General features: G+C 53.8%; 2 protein-coding genes across 2 annotated transcripts in view; both read right to left on the bottom strand.

Moving 5' to 3' along the window:
- Positions 1 to 6,230: 6,230 nt before the first annotated feature.
- SFN (stratifin) lies at positions 6,231 to 16,259 on the bottom strand. The gene is made up of 3 exons (XM_034647365.1): positions 16,236 to 16,259; positions 15,244 to 15,343; positions 6,231 to 7,265 (listed from the first exon to the last, which is right to left on the bottom strand). The coding sequence occupies exon 3, from the start codon at positions 7,259 to 7,261 to the stop codon at positions 6,416 to 6,418; it is 846 nt and encodes a 281-aa protein (XP_034503256.1). The 5' UTR covers positions 7,262 to 7,265; positions 15,244 to 15,343; positions 16,236 to 16,259; the 3' UTR covers positions 6,231 to 6,415.
- The window catches only part of ZDHHC18 (zinc finger DHHC-type palmitoyltransferase 18), a gene marked incomplete at its 5' end in the record, with an annotated part of 22,840 nt that continues 17,129 nt past the window's right edge, over positions 13,365 to 19,075 (bottom strand). The window contains 5 exons of the mRNA XM_011229408.3: positions 13,365 to 15,343; positions 16,236 to 16,348; positions 17,787 to 17,889; positions 18,429 to 18,477; positions 18,597 to 18,734. Coding sequence (XP_011227710.2) covers positions 15,226 to 15,343; positions 16,236 to 16,348; positions 17,787 to 17,889; positions 18,429 to 18,477; positions 18,597 to 18,734 — 521 coding nt within the window. The remainder of the gene's footprint in view (positions 15,344 to 16,235; positions 16,349 to 17,786; positions 17,890 to 18,428; positions 18,478 to 18,596; positions 18,735 to 19,075) is intronic.

Raw genomic sequence — 19,075 nt, 5'->3', positions numbered from 1 at the left:
CAGCCAGTCTGCTCTCAGCTGTTTCTGAATTAGCAAAATGCTCACCCACAGTTGGCTGAGAAAGGAAGCCTGAGCCCATCAGAGTCCGTGGGAAGGTCTATCTCAGAGATTCTCTCTCCTTTCCCAGGGCTGCTGAGAAAGGAAAGGGAGTGACGGCAGACCCATCCCAGCACTACTAAGATCCATGCTGTTTTTGAAATTTTTGAAAGCAATAAGGAGGCCCAGCTACCCCAGAATCCTTGACGGAAATTCTCTAACAAGCCGAGTAGCCCCCTACTCCTCTCCCTTCACTTTTCCTCTCTCTCATTCCTGGCTATTGAGCCCTCACCCAGCCTTTAGAAGGAATAGTCTGGATGCCATACTTTGATGGCATCAGGCCTGCTGAGGGAAGGGGAAAGCCATATGCCTTATTTTAGCCCATTGTGTCCTTCATTTCCAGCCAAGGATCCAACTTCAGACAGCCCCAGATGTCCAGGTGGCCTAAGATTGAGGAGCTATGAGGGGATGGGCTGGGGATTTGGAGCCCAAATAAGGAGAGAAAATTTGAGTATTGGTAAAATCCTCTGGACCAGAATATATAGCCAAGTTTAAAGTTTTTTTCCCCCCTCCAAAACCTTGAAGCAGTTGAGGGAAATGAGAGGCCCCTTCAAAGCCATCCTAAATAAACCTGCAGCTTCAAGAATCTGAAATCTACTTCAAGAATCTGAAATCAGGGGCGCCTGGGTGGCTCAGTCATTAAGTGTCTGCCTTCGGCTCAGGGCGTGGGATTGAGCCCCGTATCAGGCTCCTCTGCTGGGAGCCTGCTTGTTCCTCTCCCACTCCCCTGTGTTCCGTCTCTCGCTGGCTGGCTCTCTCTGTCAAATAAATAATTAAAATCTTAAAAAAAAAATCTGAAATCAGGTTTTCCCCAAAACGCACTGGACATTTGGACATTTGAGGGTGTGTGTATATGTGTATGTCGGGGGGGGGGTATCTGCTTGCTGTGCAAGGACAGCATCAAGCAGTGTTCCCTCGCACTTCCTGTCACACTGGATTGCCGCCTCTTCCAGTACATTAATCCTGAAGCCTTCACGGTCCTTGTGGAATGAGCAAAACAGCGGAGAAGGAATACTGGAACATGGGTAAGATTTCTCCCAAATTTTTTTTTTTTAAGATTTTATTTATTTACTTGAGAGAGAGAGCACAAATGGGGTGGGGTGGCAGAGGGAGAGGGAGAAGCAGACTCCTCTCTGAGCAGGGACCCTGAGATCATGACCTGAGCCTAAACCAGATGCTTAACCAACTGAACCACGCAGGAGCCCCTCTCCCAACTCTTAAGTCATTCCCGTATTCACATAGCACGTCAGGCCCCTCTACAGTCAGACAAGGATATTTCAGGTTAACTTTATTTGGGGGAAGAAAGTGTGGGGATGTGTCTTCCTTCTCTTTTAACAAATACTCCTTGAATGCCATAATCTGATGTGTTCAATATTCTACCTGGCCACAGATTGAAGGCTCCATCATGCTTTTCAGAGTCCGGAATTTCTTCTTTTATCTCTAGACAGATAATGAGTTAAATTTTCCGGAGAGCAGTAAGGAGAAGATTGGGAGGAGATGAGAGATGAATCAGCCTCTGACACCCCCAGGGTGACATACCTGTCTGCTGCCCCCACAGACATTCCTGGCTCCTGACTCAGTGGGCAGGTGGGGCTAGGGGGTTCTGAGAGGAGCGGCACCTACCCTGCAGAAACCTGCCTCCCTCTCCCCACCTCGCCCACAGCAGGGATAGGGGTTGGGGGAGGCCCTGTGAACAGGGTGAAGAATTGAAAAGGTACAAAGGAAGTAACCAGGGTAAGGCAAGTTTAACTTGGTGAACGTGCCAGGAAATTGGCCCACCACACAGTCTTTTCTCATGAAGACAATTCCTTTCTGGGGGGCCCTGGGGTGGCGTTAGATGAAGTCTGTCTTGATTCTTAGAAAGTCCAAGATGCAAGCAGGGCAGCATAACATCATGCGGTTCTTTTCAAACTTATTTTTAACTCATGAAACTCCAGTATACAAAACAGACATATGTGTGGCTATTTTAGCCCATGTGTGTGGGAACAGGGGAAACCCAGACTGCTGGGCTCCTGCCCTATGGCAGTTTATGGGGAACCCTCCGAACACAATTTGGAAACATCTGTTGTAGGTTAAAAATCATGGGCCTTGGCGTTAGACCCGTTCCACCCCCAGACACATAAGTAATTGTATAACCTTGGTTATTAGGTTATTTAGCTGCTCTGAGCCTCAAGCTGCTCTGAGCCTCAGTCTCTTCATACACAGAACGGAGATAATGATATGGATGGCTGTGCGGACCAAGGTATGAAAGTGGCCGGCACATGGCAGTCATGCCAGCTGCTATTATTAATGGACTCTGTTCTCTAGGAAGAAGAAGTGGGGCAGTGCTGCTCAGATGGGCAGTCTTGGTGCAAGCATCCAAATTAGGTTTTCTCAAAAAGGCACTGGACATTTGGACACTGGACATGTGTGTGTAAAAGTATCTTCCCTTTCTGGAAGGAGCCACAGTGGCCTGCCTGACCCCAGTGACTTGGCTTCCCCAGGGTGCCAGTGTAGTTCAAAGCCTTGCCTTTTATCTCCTACCCCTGCGATCTACACAGCCCATTTGCATTTTGCTCTCTGAAGTAACTACATATGTGAGAAGAGTAGATACCTTCTTTAGAAAATTTTAGGTTGTAGATTTTTCCCATACCCCTCAAATTCTTGGGAGGGGAGATCTTTGCAAGCCCTTAGCCTCCATTTCCTGGGGAGGGGGGTACCCTGGCAGTACAGGAAGGGTAGGGCTGAGGTTATTGAATCTTTGTGAGCCCCATCTCTGTCTAGACAGCCCTGCCTCATCCCAGAACCAGCTGTATTTCCATTTCTACAATAGGCCTGGCACTAACCCTGGTTTCCAGGCATTTGGGAGGACGGGTTTAAAACTAAGTTCTGAGGGGTGCCTGGCTGGCTCACTCGGCAGAGCATGCAACTCTTGATCTCAGGGTTTTAAGTTCTAGCCCCACGTTGGGTGTAGAGATTACTTAAAAAACAACAAGAAAAATATTTAATAAGTAAATAAAACTAAGTTCTGAGCACCATCCTGTACAAAAACCTTGCTGGAGGCACTGTAGGAAGAAAGGAAAAATAATGAAACAAAGTTACCATTTTAGGAAGCTGTCTGAAGAGATAAGAAATAGACCCAGGACATAGCTGCAAACCCAGAGGTAGAGTCAAGAAGATAAGAAATCATAACTGAATAAATGTCCCTATATAAATGAGAGTTGGTAGGATAACATATCCAAAGCTCTGCATAGGTGTTAAAGGGAGAGGGGAGGCAGCTAGTCATGTTCTGACCTGAAAATGGGCTTTGAAATTTGGAAAACTAGGGGAGAAAACACTTAACTGAGATAAAATGCATATGCCACAAAATTCATCCTTCTCAAAAGACAAATACCATATGATTTCACTCAGACGTAAAATTTAAGAAACAAAACGGATGAACATAGGGGAAGGAAAGCAAAAATAATATAAAAACAGAGAGGGAGGCAAACCATAAAAGACTTAACTATAGGAAACCAACTGAGGGTAGGTGGAGGGGAGGTGGGTGGGGGGATGGGGTAATTGGGTGATGGGCCTGAAGGAGGGTGCTTGATCTAATGAGCACTGGGTGTTATATGTAACTGATGAATCACTAAATTCTACCCCTGAAACTAATAATACAGTCTATGTTAACTAAATTGAATTAAAAAAAGAATTCATCCTCCTCAAGGGTACAGGTTAGTGGTTTTTAGTATATTCACAAAGTTGTGCAAATATCAACACTTGGGGTTCAAGTTTTTATTTATTATTTATTTAAGTAATCTCTACACACCATGTGGGGCTCGAACTCACAGCTCTGAGATCAAGAGTCTCAGGCTCTTCGGACTGAGCCAGCCAGGTGTCCCAATATCAACAGTATTTGAATCTGGAACATTGCATCACCCCAAAAGAAATTCCATACCCATTAGCAGTAGGACTGAAAAATTTTAAAAGTCAAATTTAGGTCAAGAAGAGATGGCAAGAGATGCTCATTGAGACTCCACCCTGGTAAGAAAGCTTTAGAGAGATTATGTCATAAACAAAAAGGTCTGGGACTCTCATGGTCAGAAGCTGGTGCCTAAGCCGGCTCACACCTAGCCATCTGATTTGGTGATATTCCAATCCACGGTATCTGCTTTTGAAATCTGTCAACGCCAACACATTACCTTAGGGTAGCTCATTGCTTTCCCCATATAGGACAACCATGAATGGTATAGGATAGACAAATTTCAGAGATGGAGCTTAAAGAAAGAAGTTCCTTTCCCAGGACCTACCCCATTAAGAGAAAGTCACCAGACCTGTCTGGTAAGAGAAACTGGGTCACTTCCAGAGCTGAGGGAGAGTCACTTGCCCTAGCCCAGTCTCTACCTGCTTTAGAACCTTGAAAACCAACACCCTTCCAGGAAAGAAGAGGAGAAAACCAGGGACTCAGAAGGCAGCAGAGTGGTCCTGCCAGCTTCCCCTGTAGAATTAGTAGCTCTGATAAGAGCCCTTCAATTTCCAGTCCCATGGGTGTGACCAAACCTGGATTCTGGGGAACCTGAAGAGGCTGAACTGAGTTCCCCGCATCTTGCCAGGTGGAGGAGTGACCACTTGCTGTCGGGACAGTATCCTCAGGTGGCCCAGTGAGCATGCGGGTCAGCTCCGGCAATAAGGCTACTGCTCGGGACCCGGCCTGCTAATCGGCACAGAAACGGATAAACCTTAGACTACTGGTGCTGGAAGGTTTAATTAATAATAGCTAACATATATTAGACATGCACTAGGGACTACTTCACGTGCATTTACTTTCTCAAACTTCATAGCAACTCTTAAGGTACTGTTTTTTAATGCCCACTTTACAAACGAGGGCAAAAACGAAAAGCAAAGAGCTTTGGCCAAGGAGGGCTGGGATTCAAACCCAGGCAGTTTTGACACTGCAGTTGTCGTCAGACTTTCGTCCAAACCCTTTGATACTGAAGGGGAAACTGAGACCCAGGGAAGCATAATGGCTTTTCCAAGATCGCACGGCCAGTCGGAGACACAATCCAAGCCCATCGGTTCAGGGCTGCCTGGATCCTGGAGGGCAGTGGGGACGCCTTGGTGGCGAGGCAGCCGACGCTGCCCACCTGGCCAGGCTGGGCAACGCCAGTAGAGCGGGTGACTCAAAGGGCGGGGACTCCTTTTGCCGCACGGCCCCGCCCCGTGCCGCTGCTCCGAGGATGCGGAGCTCTCGGGCTGGGCGGGTGGCAACTTGTCTGAGTGAAACCGGGAAAGCGGGACACCTGGCGCTCGGCGGATGGGGGGCCCTCACTCCCGCTGCGCGTCGCGACGCCGGCGGGCCGGGGAGGTTGGAGGGAAGACGCCCCGCGCGCGTTCCGCCGCGCTCTCCCCCATTGGCCCGTCGGGCTCCGGGGGCGGTACCCTGAGCAGCTCTCTCCCGAGATTGGACGACATCGGCCTCGGGCCGGCCTCCAGCCCCGGGCTGTGAAGGCGGGAGCGAGCGAGGCGGCCGCAGGTCCCGGCGTGTCGGAGCTGGAGCTGAGACAACGAGCTGGGCTGGCCTGGGCGGGCCTCCGCTCCCCGCGGCCCTTCCCACCTAGCTCGCGGCTCCTCCTCGCCTGCCCATTTCATTTGGTCCCGGTGTCGGCACGCTGGGGGCGGGGGCATTCCCCTCTCCTCAGATACGGGCTTTTGATGGCGGCGTCACGCCCCTGTCCAAATTGTGCTCCCCTCGTCTCAGATTTGAGCACTTGATGGGACTTTTCCTCGCTTTCTAATCTGGGATGCTCCCTGCCGCTCGCTTGCAGCACGGACCTCGGGCCTCACACCCTAGACTCCCTGCCTTCCTGTCCCCTCAGAGCTGAGCTCTTCAGCCTCCCGCCTGCGGCCCCTTCAGAACAGCCTCAGAGCGGCCTTTGCGCTCTCCGGACCCTCCGGGGACCAGCCCAGTTTTGGGGGGCCACCCTGATGGAGAGCTGGGCTCGCACGCCCGAGCCTCGCACCTGGAGTCACTGGCTCCGAAGTCTGGCGTGTGGGTCACTGAGCCAGCCCCTTGAGAGGTCAGGGCCCTAAATCAGAAGCAAGAGTCAAGGTCTCCGTAAATCATCAGCCAATCCCTGTCCCATCCCTCCACGAATCACTGGAAGAGACAGGAGGAGTGTCACAGGGGAACTTTATTGAGAGGAAGCAGGGTCACACCCAGCAGACACGCTTTCCCTGTCATCCTGGGTCCTACGCGCTCTCACTCGCTCGCACTCTCTCTCGGTCTCTCACACACTCGTCTCCAGACTCGGCCACACAGTCCAGCTCTCAGCCGCAAGGGTGGGACACTCCTCAATTCCTAAGATTCAGAGGCAACGGGGGCGGGAGGGAGGCAGGAGGGGGAGAGGTGGCCCGGTCGGCGGTGGGGTTCGGAGGGGTGCGGCGAGCAGGGGCGGGTGGGCTGGCCCCTGGTGAGGAGCACCGACAGCGGCAGGAAGAGCGGCCCCCTGGCTTCAGCGGGCTTCCGCTTGTCCCGCAGCAGCTGCATGATGAGGGTGCTGTCTTTGTAGGAGTCCTCGCTGAGGGTGTGCAGGTCAGCCATGGCCTCGTCGAAGGTGGTCTTGGCCAGTGAGATGGCCTCCTCGGGGCTGTTGGCGATCTCGTAGTGGAAGACAGAAAAGTTCAGGGCCAGCCCCAGGCGGATGGGGTTGGTGGGTGGCATCTCCTTCTTGCTGATGTCCATGGCCTCCTGGTAGGCCGACCGGGCTGAGTCAATGATGCGCTTCTTGTCGTCCCCAGTGGCCACCTCAGCCAGGTAGCGGTAGTAGTCGCCCTTCATTTTCAGGTAGAAGACCCGACTTTCGGCATCACCGGCCTCCCTGATGAGGTGGGTGTCCAGCAGGCCCAGCACCGTGTCACACACGCCCCGGAGCTCAGTCTCCACCTTCTCCCGGTACTCTCGCACCTCGGGGCCCTTCTCTTCCGAGCTCTCTTCGTTGCCTTTCTGCTCAATACTGGACAGGACCCTCCAGGCAGCCCTCTGGCCCCCCACCACGTTCTTGTAGGCCACCGAGAGCAGGTTTCGCTCTTCGCAGGATAGCTCCTCACCCTTTTCCACGGCACTCTTCATGAAGGCTGCCATGTCCTCATAGCGTTCGGCCTGCTCTGCCAGCTTGGCCTTCTGGATCAGACTGGCTCTCTCCATGGCTCTGGTGACAGACAGGCGGCGGGCTAACTGGCTGCCTCGAAACCAATGCTGGATTCTGTGCCTCTCCAGCTCTCTGCCTGCCTTTTGGCTGGATGGCCTGGCCCCAGAGGAGGGTGGGGAGGGACAGAGGGCGGGGCTGGGGCCCAGGACCTGCCTCCCTCTCCTCTTCTGCCCACACCCTTTCCGGCTCTTCCTTAAAGGTAGAAGCCTGGGATATGAAGTGAGTCATCAGGGCAGGCAGCAGGAGAAATCTGGCGGGGCGTTGGCCCCACCTGCACAGACACCTTTCCAGGCTCCAGGCTGCCCCCTCTTGTTCAGGGCTTCGATTACACAATTGCCCACATAGCTGCCCCAGTTTCTCAAATCAGATCCTCCTTCATGGTGTCCTTCCAGGGGCCAAGGATGAGTTCAACCAACTGGCTGCTTCAGCCTAGCTAGAGCCCATGAAGACAGGTATACCCAGGAGGACGGGGTTCTTAATCCTACCACGTACATTTCCCACCTTGGTTCAGGTGAGATAATTATGTTTAGGTAAGGCTGTAGTTTCCCCAGCACCTTCACATCCATGATTGAATTTAATCCCTACTATGTCTCTGTGAGATGGACCAGACTGTGACTATTACTCCCATTTTAGAGATGGGAATGCTAAGGGATGAGATTTGCTCAGGGTCACACAGCTATTAAGCCCCCTGCATCCTACTTCCTTTGGCTTCTTTCATCAAGGCCTCTGACTTGTGAGCTCCAGGCTTCTTCTGGAGTCTGCCTGAAATGGTTCTATCCCCTGGTCATCACTCCCCCTCAGGGTTCCCTCTGAGTTCCCAGAATGCACAGGTGGCTTCGTTCAGGGTGCCACTTAATGAGGTGTTTAACGAGCGGCCCCTGACGCTCTAGCCCAGCCTTTGTAATTAGTCACCCAGTAGGTTTGTTGGACACCTTCCCCATCACAGCACAATTTTCCCTTTCAAGTTGGTGGCCTGTTGCCACTTGTTTGAGGACCTACCCTCTGGCTATCCACGCCAGGTCACCTACCCCCTCCAAGCCGCCTGCCATCATGTATCAGTGGGGCTCACACAGGGTGGGGGCCCAGCTTTCCTGCCTGACTCAGCCTGCCCTCTGTCAAAGGCTGGGAAGCAGGCCACTTGTGTGCTCGGCCCAATTTGGTTCCCCAGGGGGGACACTAGCACCTGGGGAGAGAGACAGGAACGAGATAAAGAAGGTGGTGGTGACACACACCATTTTGTTTTATGGGGTAGCAGTCCCAGGTGAGTGCTGCCTCAGACAGCCTGCCTCTCAGAAATTTCCCTGTCCCTTCGCTTTGACTGTAGCCCTCCCTCTGACCCCTGGCAGAGGCCTCAGAGATGGGAGACTTCTCTCTTGCCAACCTTCTGTCCTTGTTTGCTGGGATGCTATTCTCACTCAGCTGGGAGTTTCACCTGAAGGCGTTGGCACCGTGCCCGTGAGGGTGGGTTCTGCTTATCTGCCCTACCCCTAGTCAAAACGCAGATGGGGCTCAGGGGTGGGGCTCCTCTCACTGGAATCCAGCCAGCTTAATCTTTGCGCCAGGGCCATTTCACAGGCCTGTCCCTCCCTGGTTCCTCTTGGTTGGTGCCTGAATACCCACCTTCACCTCCGGGAGGGAGGCTTAGGCCAGAACTCTGAGGCCCAAAGATGAAATGTGCCTCTTTGAAGGAGAAGAAGGAACATGCCTGGGCAGAGACTACAGGTTTTCCAAGGAAACAGAAGGGATTTTAGGCTTGACATCTCTAAGGCTTTGCTCAGATGAGATCAGTGACACAGAAAATGATGGAAAGGAAATGCATTAAAATACTAATTTAATAGAACGTATCTTTAGGTAGTGGGATTCCAAGTGATTTTTTTCCTTTTGATTTTCCTATTTTCTTCAATGGTAGATATGTATTATTTTTCTATAAGAGATAAAATAGCTTAGTATCTTTGGAATCAGACTGCCCGGGTTTAATTTTTAGAAGCTGTATGGCCTTGGCCAAGTGACTTAACCTCTGTAAGCCTCTGTCTTCCTAAGTGTAAAATGGGGCTTGTAGTAAAGATTGAGTTGATGGAAAAGCACTTAGTAGAGTGAATGGTAACTATTATTATCATGGGAAAAAATCCAACCAATCTTCTTATTATTATGACACACACTCAAAGCACTAACATGGAGCTGGGTTCTGTGAAATGACAAAGGGTCCCAAACCAAGCCTCGGCTGAGGACTGGACCCTGCCCAGTTGAGTGTCCCTAGGAGAGGGAAGACAGATGGATGGTCAGATGTGCTCACTCAGCACTGCCTCCTCCCTCTCCAGCAGACCTTCCTCTGGCCTACGCAGTCCCTAGGCCCTCCAGGACCTTCCTTTGTACTAGTCATCCAGCTCAGGCTTTCCCAAGTCCTGGGGGGAAGCTGGAGATCCCAGAGCACCAGAAACCTGGAAGGCAGGGCCTGGCCGGCCTAGGAATTTTGGAGGTGCTCTGTTTCTAGGAAGGCAGCATTCTCTTCCTATCACTCAAGCCAGGAGACCTGGCGGTGGAGACCACAAGCTCCATGCCCTCAGCACAGCCAGAAGAGAGAAGAGTGAAAGGAAGCCTCTTTACTCCTCCCCCTCCCCTGCTGAAGCTTAGGGGTGAATCTGGGAGCCAGGCTACCTCCTGCCCGCTCTAGCCTGTTGATCCTGACTCAGTTCCTGTCTCAGACACCTCCCTTTGCCTCCAGGCCTCCGTTTCCCAAGTCCAGGAGCCCAGGCAGGCAGGAGGCGGCAGGCCCTAGCAGGGCACGGAGTTCCACCGTCAGCCGCCTGAGTCAGCAGGACAGGAGCCAGGGCTGCGGCCCAAGGGGGCTTTCCTCATCCTGCCAGCTATCTTCCACATAGCATCCGTCCCCGCCAGCACGTTCAAGAGGCAACCAATCCTTAGCTGGCAATCACGGGCTTATGACACAGAGAAGGCAGCAGCCAGTTGCTATCTAACTCCACTGAGAACAGAGGACAGGACTCTGAATACAGCAAGAGGGAGTGATTAGAATTCAGGAAAGAACTTCCTATGAAATTTTTCCCAGTCTTGGAATGATCAAATTAAACAGATTGACTGGTGGAAGGCATGGCATCTCTTACCCTGGTTAGCTGTAAACAAGAGTTCAGTTATCCAGCCAAGGGCTCACTCTACTAGTTGCCTTTGGGAGGGAATATTAGATTACTTTTAAGTGACTCAGCTATGCCGAGTCTTTTTCTCCTCAAGGCGCTGTTGTTTAGAGTATCCCACATCTCCTAGACCAGTCCAGTCTAGGACACAGTGTGGAGTTAGTGGAAAGAGAATGGAATGTCAGGGTGTGCGACTGCATCCCAACTCTGTTTTAAGGCCTTTCAGGGGAAGGGAAGGGACCTTCCTGCCTCTGAGCCTCAGTTTCCCCATCAGTACAAGGAGGCCAGCACAGATCACCTCTAAGCCCTCTGATGGCTATGAATAACAGCTTCTAATTGGGTTTTTCCCTTGAGAGCCCCTCCTCCTGAAGCAGCCCCATTCATTCCTTGGGTAACGCAGAAGGGTCAGAGGTTAGGGCAGAGATTGGGTTCAACTCTTAGATTTGCTGCTTTATCAGCTGGGAGACCCCGCACAACTCCTGCATCTTCCTTGTGCCTCAGATCCCTCATCTGTGAAAAGGCTGCCATCACCTACCTCATAGGTCTAGGTGAGAAAACGGGCCTGGCCCTCGGCTAGCGCTTGCTCAACGGCTGCCGCCATTATTTCTTGGCTCTTAGCATACTGTGTCTGTATCTCAATGTGGGCCAGCAGCTGGGGGGAGGGAAGGTTCCACGAGATTGTTAACCTGGACTGGGTTCAGTTCAAGGGGTGACAGTCCCAGCTTGGTTTGGGACTTTTCAGAGTTGAGGTCAGCTAAGGCTTGAAGGTCTCTGGCACTGAAACCAATTCCAGAAGAGCAGAGTGAAGAGGACACTGGCTACTCTCTGGTGTCATTTCTGGCTTCACTGTGCCTCTTCTTTTAAATCTCCAGAATGGGGGTGCCTGGATGGCTCAGTAGGTTAAGTGACTGACTCTTGGTTTCAGCTCAGGTCATGATCTCATGGATTGGAGCCCCAAACTGGCTAAATAAATAAATCTTTAGATCTCCGGAACGGCACTAACTAACCAACTAGAACAAAGCTGGCAGTGAGGGTTAAGCCAGATGTTCTGCACACTCATCACAGGCCTCACCCCTGGACCCCAAGTAAAGGTGGCACCAGACAGCCAAGGATATGGCAAGAAGAGGGAAATCTTTATTTTGGTTAAAAAAGGTACAGGACAGCAGACAAGCAGCCCCCAGCCGTGGACTCAGCAGATTTCCTAGGCCCAGCCCGGTTTCCTTTAGTTCCTCTGAAGAACGCAGGGCTGTCAGAGCTAGCTCAGTGCCTCAGTGCCCGGGGCAAAGGGTCCAAGCATCCTCCTTGCATCTTACCTACTTGGGGTAGTGGGGATGGAGGGGCCGTGGGAACAGTGTCAAACCGGCTGTGCTTAGAACAGTCACCAAACTTGTTCAGCAGCGTCAGCAACCACCAACACCCCAGAGGCTCCTGAAGAAACCTGCTCAGCTCCCCTATGGCTATGCCTGATTCTGGGAGCGGGCAGGCTGTAAGGCCAGGTTCCCGAAGAGTCTTGACACTGTACAGATCTGGGGAGGGGGAAGGGGAGTGGAAGGGGGGCAAGTTTCAGCATAGCATTACCTCATTGTGCTGACAGCTGCGTTATGGCTTTCTACACTCTGGCTGGCATGGAGTGGGGACGGGGGCAAAGAGGCCAGCCCCTGCTCCCCGTGGGGGGCTCTGGAGAGCACACGTGTGGGGCAGGCTTGGGGGCAGACCCTGTAGGCACAGATGGTGGCAGATGGGCCACGGGTTAGGCAGGTGGAGGTGCCGGGTGCCTGGCTCCCCTCAGGCCACTCCTGGAGAGGCAGAGAGCAGCGGTCCTCAGGAGGTCCTTAAGCCCCCGCACACACTGGAGATCCCAGCAGGACAGCAAAGAAGGAGAAGAGAGAGGGTTAGCAGGATTGGGAGGAGAGAGGAGGCCTGCAGGGGTGCTGGCGGGGACAGGCGCTACCCCAGCACCTGCCTCTTCCCCACAGAAGGGCCGAGGCTTGGGCAGCAGACAACAAAGCAGGAGAGAAAACGGGCAGGTGAGAGCTGGGCAGGGACAGAAAGCCAGGGCACGAGTGTTGGTGACTGAGGGCTCCTGCACACCAGGACACCACCAGAACAGGCCCAAGCACCTCACAGCAGGTATGCCACCGTCTCCCCAACCTCACCCTTCCCCTCCTGCTCCAGTGGGAGAGCTGCTCTGCGTGAAGCTACTTCCTCAGTCCAGAGCAGGGCTGGGCTCTTGGCCCTGCCCTCACGCCCCGATCCTTCTGCTTCGGGGGAAAGCCCTGGCGGCCCTACCACCGCCAGCACACACACCACACCACACACCAGACAGATGGATGAGCTCCATGGGGTTGGCAAGGCATGCGATGCGGATGAGATGGTGTCGAGGGGAGCGGGCAGTGCTGGCTGACAGGGGAGATACGGTCTTACCCGCTAACCCTCTGCCAAGAGGCCTGTTAGCTCCCCTCAGGCTGTGCAGGAGATGGCAAAGTCCTGACACGTGTCCTCCTGGGGGAGATACCAGAGAGGCGGGCCAGTGTTATGAGCTGTCTGGCTGGGCCCTGCCGCCCAGGTGGGGCTGGGGGCCGGGAGGCTCTGGCCCACCAACTGGAATCTACTGTCTCGGAAATATTTCCTTAGCTGGGCAGTGCCTAGAGGTCAGAGCGAAAACACAGCAAGGGAAAAGAATTTGGGAGTCTCCGAGTCCCTGAGGCAGGGGAAAAACAGAGGGGACAAAGAGGGGACAGGATGGCCTCTTCTTACATGCCTATGGGGACCTCGCCCCCTTGCCCGGCCTCCAGCAGACAGACTCAACCAGAAGAGGAGAACTTTAGCCATATCACTGGGCTTCCTGCTTTCTGCCTCCCCGGGAAAGACCAAGTTTGGCTGAAAGAATAGAGCGCTGCCAGTTGGAGCCTCAGCAAAGGAGGAGCAAACAAAAACCAAACCAAAGCAGATCAACTCTTAAAAACAAAAATTTTATTACAAGCAGGAACAAAGAATACTGGCTTAAATAAAAGGCAGGTGGGAGGTCCCCTCCCCTAGCCAGCTCCCTCCCCACTTCCCAGTACCACTGGGGCATGGCCCAGGGTCCTGACACTAGGGCGGAGCAGCTTCTCCCAGAGGGGACCCGCTGGGGCTGCCATTTCTCAGCTGCCTGTGACCCACTAGCCTCGCAGCAGGGACGGGCAAGATGCGAGGACTTCCTTGTCACTTTCCAAGGGCTTCAGGCCACTTGAAGGGCCAAGGAGGGGGATGGGACAGTTTCCTATCTATTTTGACAAGAAGCTATAGTTTCCAGCAGAGAAGTTTCCTTTGAGCTTCTGGCCCAGATTTAGGCCAACCTTCACTCACTTCTTGGACCACCCTGCTCTTTCCTCCCTTTTCTCTGGACGGAGTTCTCCAGTTGGCAGAGACTCCCTGTCCTCTAGCCACTGGCACTAGGTCCCACACTCAGAGCCCAGAGGAGGGAGTGTGGCTTGTAGAATGGCAGCTGCTCCCCACGGCCATTACCCCATCCTCCACGCCCAGCCTCAGCCTGTCTGGGCAGGTCCCAAGCTCCCTAATGTCCGAGGAGGAGGGAAAGACAGGAGGATAGGGGCTGAGCTGCAGCGGGAACCCAGGGATCTCTTGTGATCAAGGCACGGGCTCCCTGTGGCCATGGCTCAGGCTGCTCCTGCTGCTGCTGCTGGCGGACACCCGAGGAGGATGGCGGGGAGAGGGGCAGCCCAGGGGATGTAGGGAAGTGGGAGCCAGCCACATTCGTACGAGGGCACATGCGAACACACACACACACACACACACACACACACTCTCACACTCACAGGCAGAAGCTCTCTTATAAATTTATTAAAACCAACTTGCCTTCTATTAATCCTTAACCTGGCACTACACAGATAGAAATGTGGCTGACTTTTTTTTTCTTCTTCCATTTAAAAAATGCTATGTAGAAAAGAGGTCTATAAAATTGTGCAAAATACCCAGCATTAATAAACCCGTTTCAAGTATTGCCAGCATGAGTATAACCCGCCTAGCCCAAGACCCCACTTGGGAGAGTGGTGGGGGGCCAGACTGGGATCCCTTAGAGAACCCTCTGTGGGGAGCAAGAGGACAAGGCCCCCACTTCCTAGTGTGCCACCCAGGAATCATGCAGGAGCTGAGGTCTTAGGTGCCCGGCTGGCTGGTGTGGCTTCCTCTGACACAGGCTGTCCCCCCCCCCACCTCTGCCCCTTCTATCTGGAACCCCAGCTCTATCCTATTGGCCAATTCCATACAAAAAACAAGAACAAAAATGGAAGAAAGAACAATGATCATCACAAAAAGAACAAAGAAGCCCACACACCAAAGCAGCCCACGGAGGAGGCGCCCTCTCCTATAGCCTGCTGTCCAGAGCCCAACGTTCATAGGTCCTGCTGCACCCCCAGGCCCCGGGGCTGAGCAGAGCCCAGCAGCTCCCCCACCTGGGAGGTATCGCACTCAGTCGGCACCCTCACTCACACAGGGCTTGCCCTGCCACAGGTAGAGACTTGGCATGGTCCCCTCGCGGCCTCAGGGGCCCTGGCCTCTCTCTCCTGTCACCCCTGCCACTGATCAGCTGGGGGGATCTAGGGCCCAAGGCTGTAGGAACTTGGGTTTGGGGAGCAGAGGGTACAGCCATGGAAGTGTGGGGAAAGCCACGCAGGGAGGGAAATAAATACGAAAGAGTCTTCGGCGGCTCTGCTTTCCTTGGGTGGAATGGGAAGGGTCCCGGCAGGTGTAGAGCGCGGCAGGTGAGTGCAGAGGGGTGGACAGGCCAGCAGCTGGCAAGTACTGAGCCCAGTTCAGGGGTGGCCTCCTACCATGCTGGCGTCGGGCTTGGCTCCACAGGCTGGCTCATCGCTTCTGATGGGCGAGGGCAACACGGTGTCGGACTGCACAAATCCCCTTCGGTCGATCAGGCTTCCAAAACACAAGAGGGAACATGTGAGGGCCCTGCCCAACACCAGTGATCAGGCTGGGGGCCGAATGGCAGAGTCCATTTTCCAGCCAAGGAAAGACCCAGTCCCAGAAAGCCTGAGAAAGGGGAGCTGATCTCCATCTGGGGCTCAAGACCCTTCCCTTCCAGAAGGGCCCTCTCTGTACTCTGGACACCTGGTTTTGGCCACCGGATTTATTCACCGTTAATTCAAAGCGGCCCATTTGCTGTCTGGCTGCCACAGAGCCAGGCTGCGGGTAAGGGGAAAAGTAGGATGAAAGGGCATTTGGAAATAGTGGGATGCCCATTGTTACCCACCCCCCACAGCAAGCATGACAGGCATATCAGGCAGGACAAACTAGTGGGGTGGGGGTGGACAGTGTGGGGAAGTCTTCCTGCCGTGTCAGACACTGCAATTTAACTCCTGTTCTGGCACTCTGGTGCCCCCTGGTGTGAAGACAGAGGGGCACTTCCCAGCAGGTCTGAGCCACCAGGGCTCTCTGGCCAGGAGGGAGGATATAGGCCACGCCCAGTGCGGCCATCAGCAGCAGAAGGCCAGCGTTGCTCAAGCGTGGCCAAAACATTAACTGTGGTGATCCCTGGGGAATAAGATTACATGTGATATTTAATACTCTTCTGAATATTTTGCACATAATTTTTTTCTACAATGAGTATATGTGATTAACAATTATATAGAATTCTTTTATGTGACAAATGCCTTGAGTGCACTCTGCAGGGGATGGTGGACAGAGGGCTTCTCTGGTGTAAGGAGAGGACTGCTCCTTCCAGAACCTCTTTGAGAGGTGTGGACTCACAGGGCTGCCCTGCACTGGCCAGGCCAGGCCCTGTGACCTCTCCCCGGCACCCCTGGCTTACCTGGGAGGTAGGGGGCCGCAGAGCACAGCACAGCAGTTGGTGATAACACTTTTATGGCTGTAGGGATTGATGGAGGCCTCACCGCCCCTTTTGCTGGACCACGAGCCTTTGATCTGCCAGCAGGAAGGAGGTCTGAATCAGGTATCTCCCTTTGCTTCCATTTTCTAGGAGGGAGGTCTAAGAGCCTGGGAAAAACTGGTGAATTCTGAAACCAATTCTGGATAGACTATTGGAGGGGATGCGTCTTTAACCCAGGCTATTCAGCAAGTGTGGGGGACTGCTGGATGTGGGGGGGACCTGGCAGAGAGGAAGAAGCCCTAACCAGGACAGAAGAGAGAGCCCAGGCAGAGAAGCCTCCAAAGGCAACTTTTTGAGTGCATCCTCTCTTCTCTGACCAGCCACCTGTGAGTGAAGGTCGTGAAAGGGGACAGGGCTCAGACTGACCTGGCTGTGAACCCTGGCCCTGCCACCGACACACTGCATGACCCTGGACAGGCCACTTCTCTGAATCTCAGCCCTCATTTGAAAAATAGGGAACTCTGACAGCATCAGTGGAACATTCGATGAAATCTTTTCCTGTCTCTAGATCTGTGAAGCCAGCTATCGAAGGCACTGAGTTTAGCAAGGAAGCATACCTGCTTGACTTTAACCCACAGTTTCCCAAACTTATTTGTTCATCACACTTCTTTTTACTCAACTCCTAGTAACGCCCACGAAACTGCCTTGGGAGATGCTGGCTGATGTCATTTCTACTCTGTACCAATCATCCAGCACATGATACCCTATCATGAGAGCGAAGTTTTGTTTCCCAGAATGAGAGGCTGAGTTCAAAAAATGTATTTTCTGTTGGTCATGGGCCTCTAAGCAGTAGCTGAGGGTGGCCCAGGCACAAACACTCCCATTTGCTTTCTTACCATTTGCGAGAACAGGTCAGGTCTGGCCCAGCGCTGGGCATGCAGTGGGTGCTCAAACAATGCTTGCTGGTGGAGGTCTGCAAGACAGCCTCCCAGTCCTGTCCTCGCTGTCCCCCTCAATAAGGATGTCTCCGGGAGCCCCTGACAACCATCACGGCTCTACTGCCTCTAAGTACAGTGTGGCTGGGGGCACGGCAAGCGTAGCCATGGCTTCCGGCCACAACCCTGGCTCTGTCCCTTTCCAGCTGTGTGACCTTGGGGCAAGTCACTCAGCCATCAAACAGGAGAAAAGCATCCCTTTTCCTTCTGCCTCAGAGTTGGCAAAAGGACCCCAAAAGAACTCTGGAAACAGTCACATGCTGGCCAGTGTCATGACTTACGGTGGAGCACCGCTGCTGGGTTAGGGAGAAAGCCCGTGCCGAGGGTCCGAGGCCTACCGGGGTCCTAGAAGCCTGCACTGGGTCTCCCAGGGCCAAGCCGTGAGTGCTGGAAGGCAAAGTCTGGCCGCCTACCGTCTCCACCCATGTTACCCCAGCGGCCCGAAAGTCAGGCTGCCCTGCAGCCGCTCAAGCTCCCTCAGCCCCGCTGCCTTCCCAGGACTGTGCCCAGGCATGGGGGTGGCTCCAGCCTTACTCACGTCTTCGTTAGTTGTCAGGTTGGAGGCGACGAGGTAAGTATGAAACCCTGAGAGGCCCAGGATGGACCAGATGGAGAAGAAGCAGATCACCAACTCCAGCACAGTGAGCAGGGTGGTCAAGGACCCACACGGGGACAGGGCCGGGAGCCTCCCTGGGGCCTGGGACTTGCCATGCTCCGCCTTTCTCCCCTGTCCTTCCACAAGCTATTTCCTCAAAAAGGAAGGGAGTTTGTAACCTTCCTGTGGTCCACTCACTTCTCAGCAGGATCACCTCCTGGGCCCGAAGGAGGGTTTGGGAGCCCCTTCGAGAGCAGGACGGGTGATGGACAGTAGAGGGAAATGAGGATTCCAGGCACCAAGAACCAAACACAGGATATGGTCCAGGGAGCTTGGTGTCTCAAGGAAAGACAGGGACTGTGGCTCTTGAGAGTTCCTGGCCACTCCAGCCCCCTGACCAGGGCACTTAGGATCAGTTCTAGCCCAGGCGGGAACAGAAGCAGCTGGTATAGCGGATTATTCTTGAGGACAAACACTAGCTCTACACCATGCCCCTCTGTTTACAGGAGGTGTGGGGACCCTCCCCCCCCCCCCCGGGAAGGGGCCTTGCTCCCACCAGGGCATCCACCCGCTGACAAAGGATATCTTGCTGGTGTCTCCTTTAGAGTGGAGAGGAAGTTGCTTCCCTGAGAGCCTGGGGAAGAAAAAACAGGGCAGGGCATAGCTCAGAGGGACAGTGACCGCAGCCCCTTGACTTGGTTGAGCTTGCTGGCCCACCCCTCCCATTCACCCCTGCCCCCACCCCCAACTCACGCAGCGTCAGGTGGGTGACCACACAGGCGAAGATGAAGGCCGTCAGGAACGAGAGGGAGAGAATAAACGCGTAGAAGAAGCGGTAGTTCCGTCTCCCCACACAGTTGCCCACCCAGGGGCAGTGATGGTCAAACCGTTCTGGAAAAGGGCCAGGGGAGATGGGTTAGCGTGCTGGCCTGCAACCAGCACCGGTGCTTAGAGGCCTCCCGCCACAGCTGGGGCTCTCCTCCGACCCCCTCCCCCCACCCCACGCTGGGCCCCCCACAGTTCCTCAGACGCTCCCTGCTTCTGGACCTCTGTGCACAGGTTCCTATGGCCTCACACTCTCTGTCTCTTCACCTGGTTAAGGCTAGTTCCCCCTTCATGCCTCAGCTGCAAAGCCACTTCCTTAAGAAAGCCTCCCCTGATCCCAGACAAGGTGAGGGCCCTCTGTTATCTGCCCCGTTACTTATCTTCTGCAGCTCTTTGCCCATGTGTTT

This window comes from Ailuropoda melanoleuca, chromosome 2 (assembly GCF_002007445.2).
Source record: "Ailuropoda melanoleuca isolate Jingjing chromosome 2, ASM200744v2, whole genome shotgun sequence".
NCBI classification, from domain to species: domain Eukaryota; kingdom Metazoa; phylum Chordata; class Mammalia; order Carnivora; family Ursidae; genus Ailuropoda; species Ailuropoda melanoleuca.
Note: the sequence above shows the minus strand (reverse complement) of the source record. Positions and strands in the feature narration are given on the sequence as shown.

Bases quoted from the DNA above. Each gene is read 5' to 3' on its own strand.
- SFN (XM_034647365.1), bottom strand. From the start codon at position 7,261: ATGGAGAGAGCCAGTCTGATCCAGAAGGCCAAGCTGGCAGAGCAGGCC.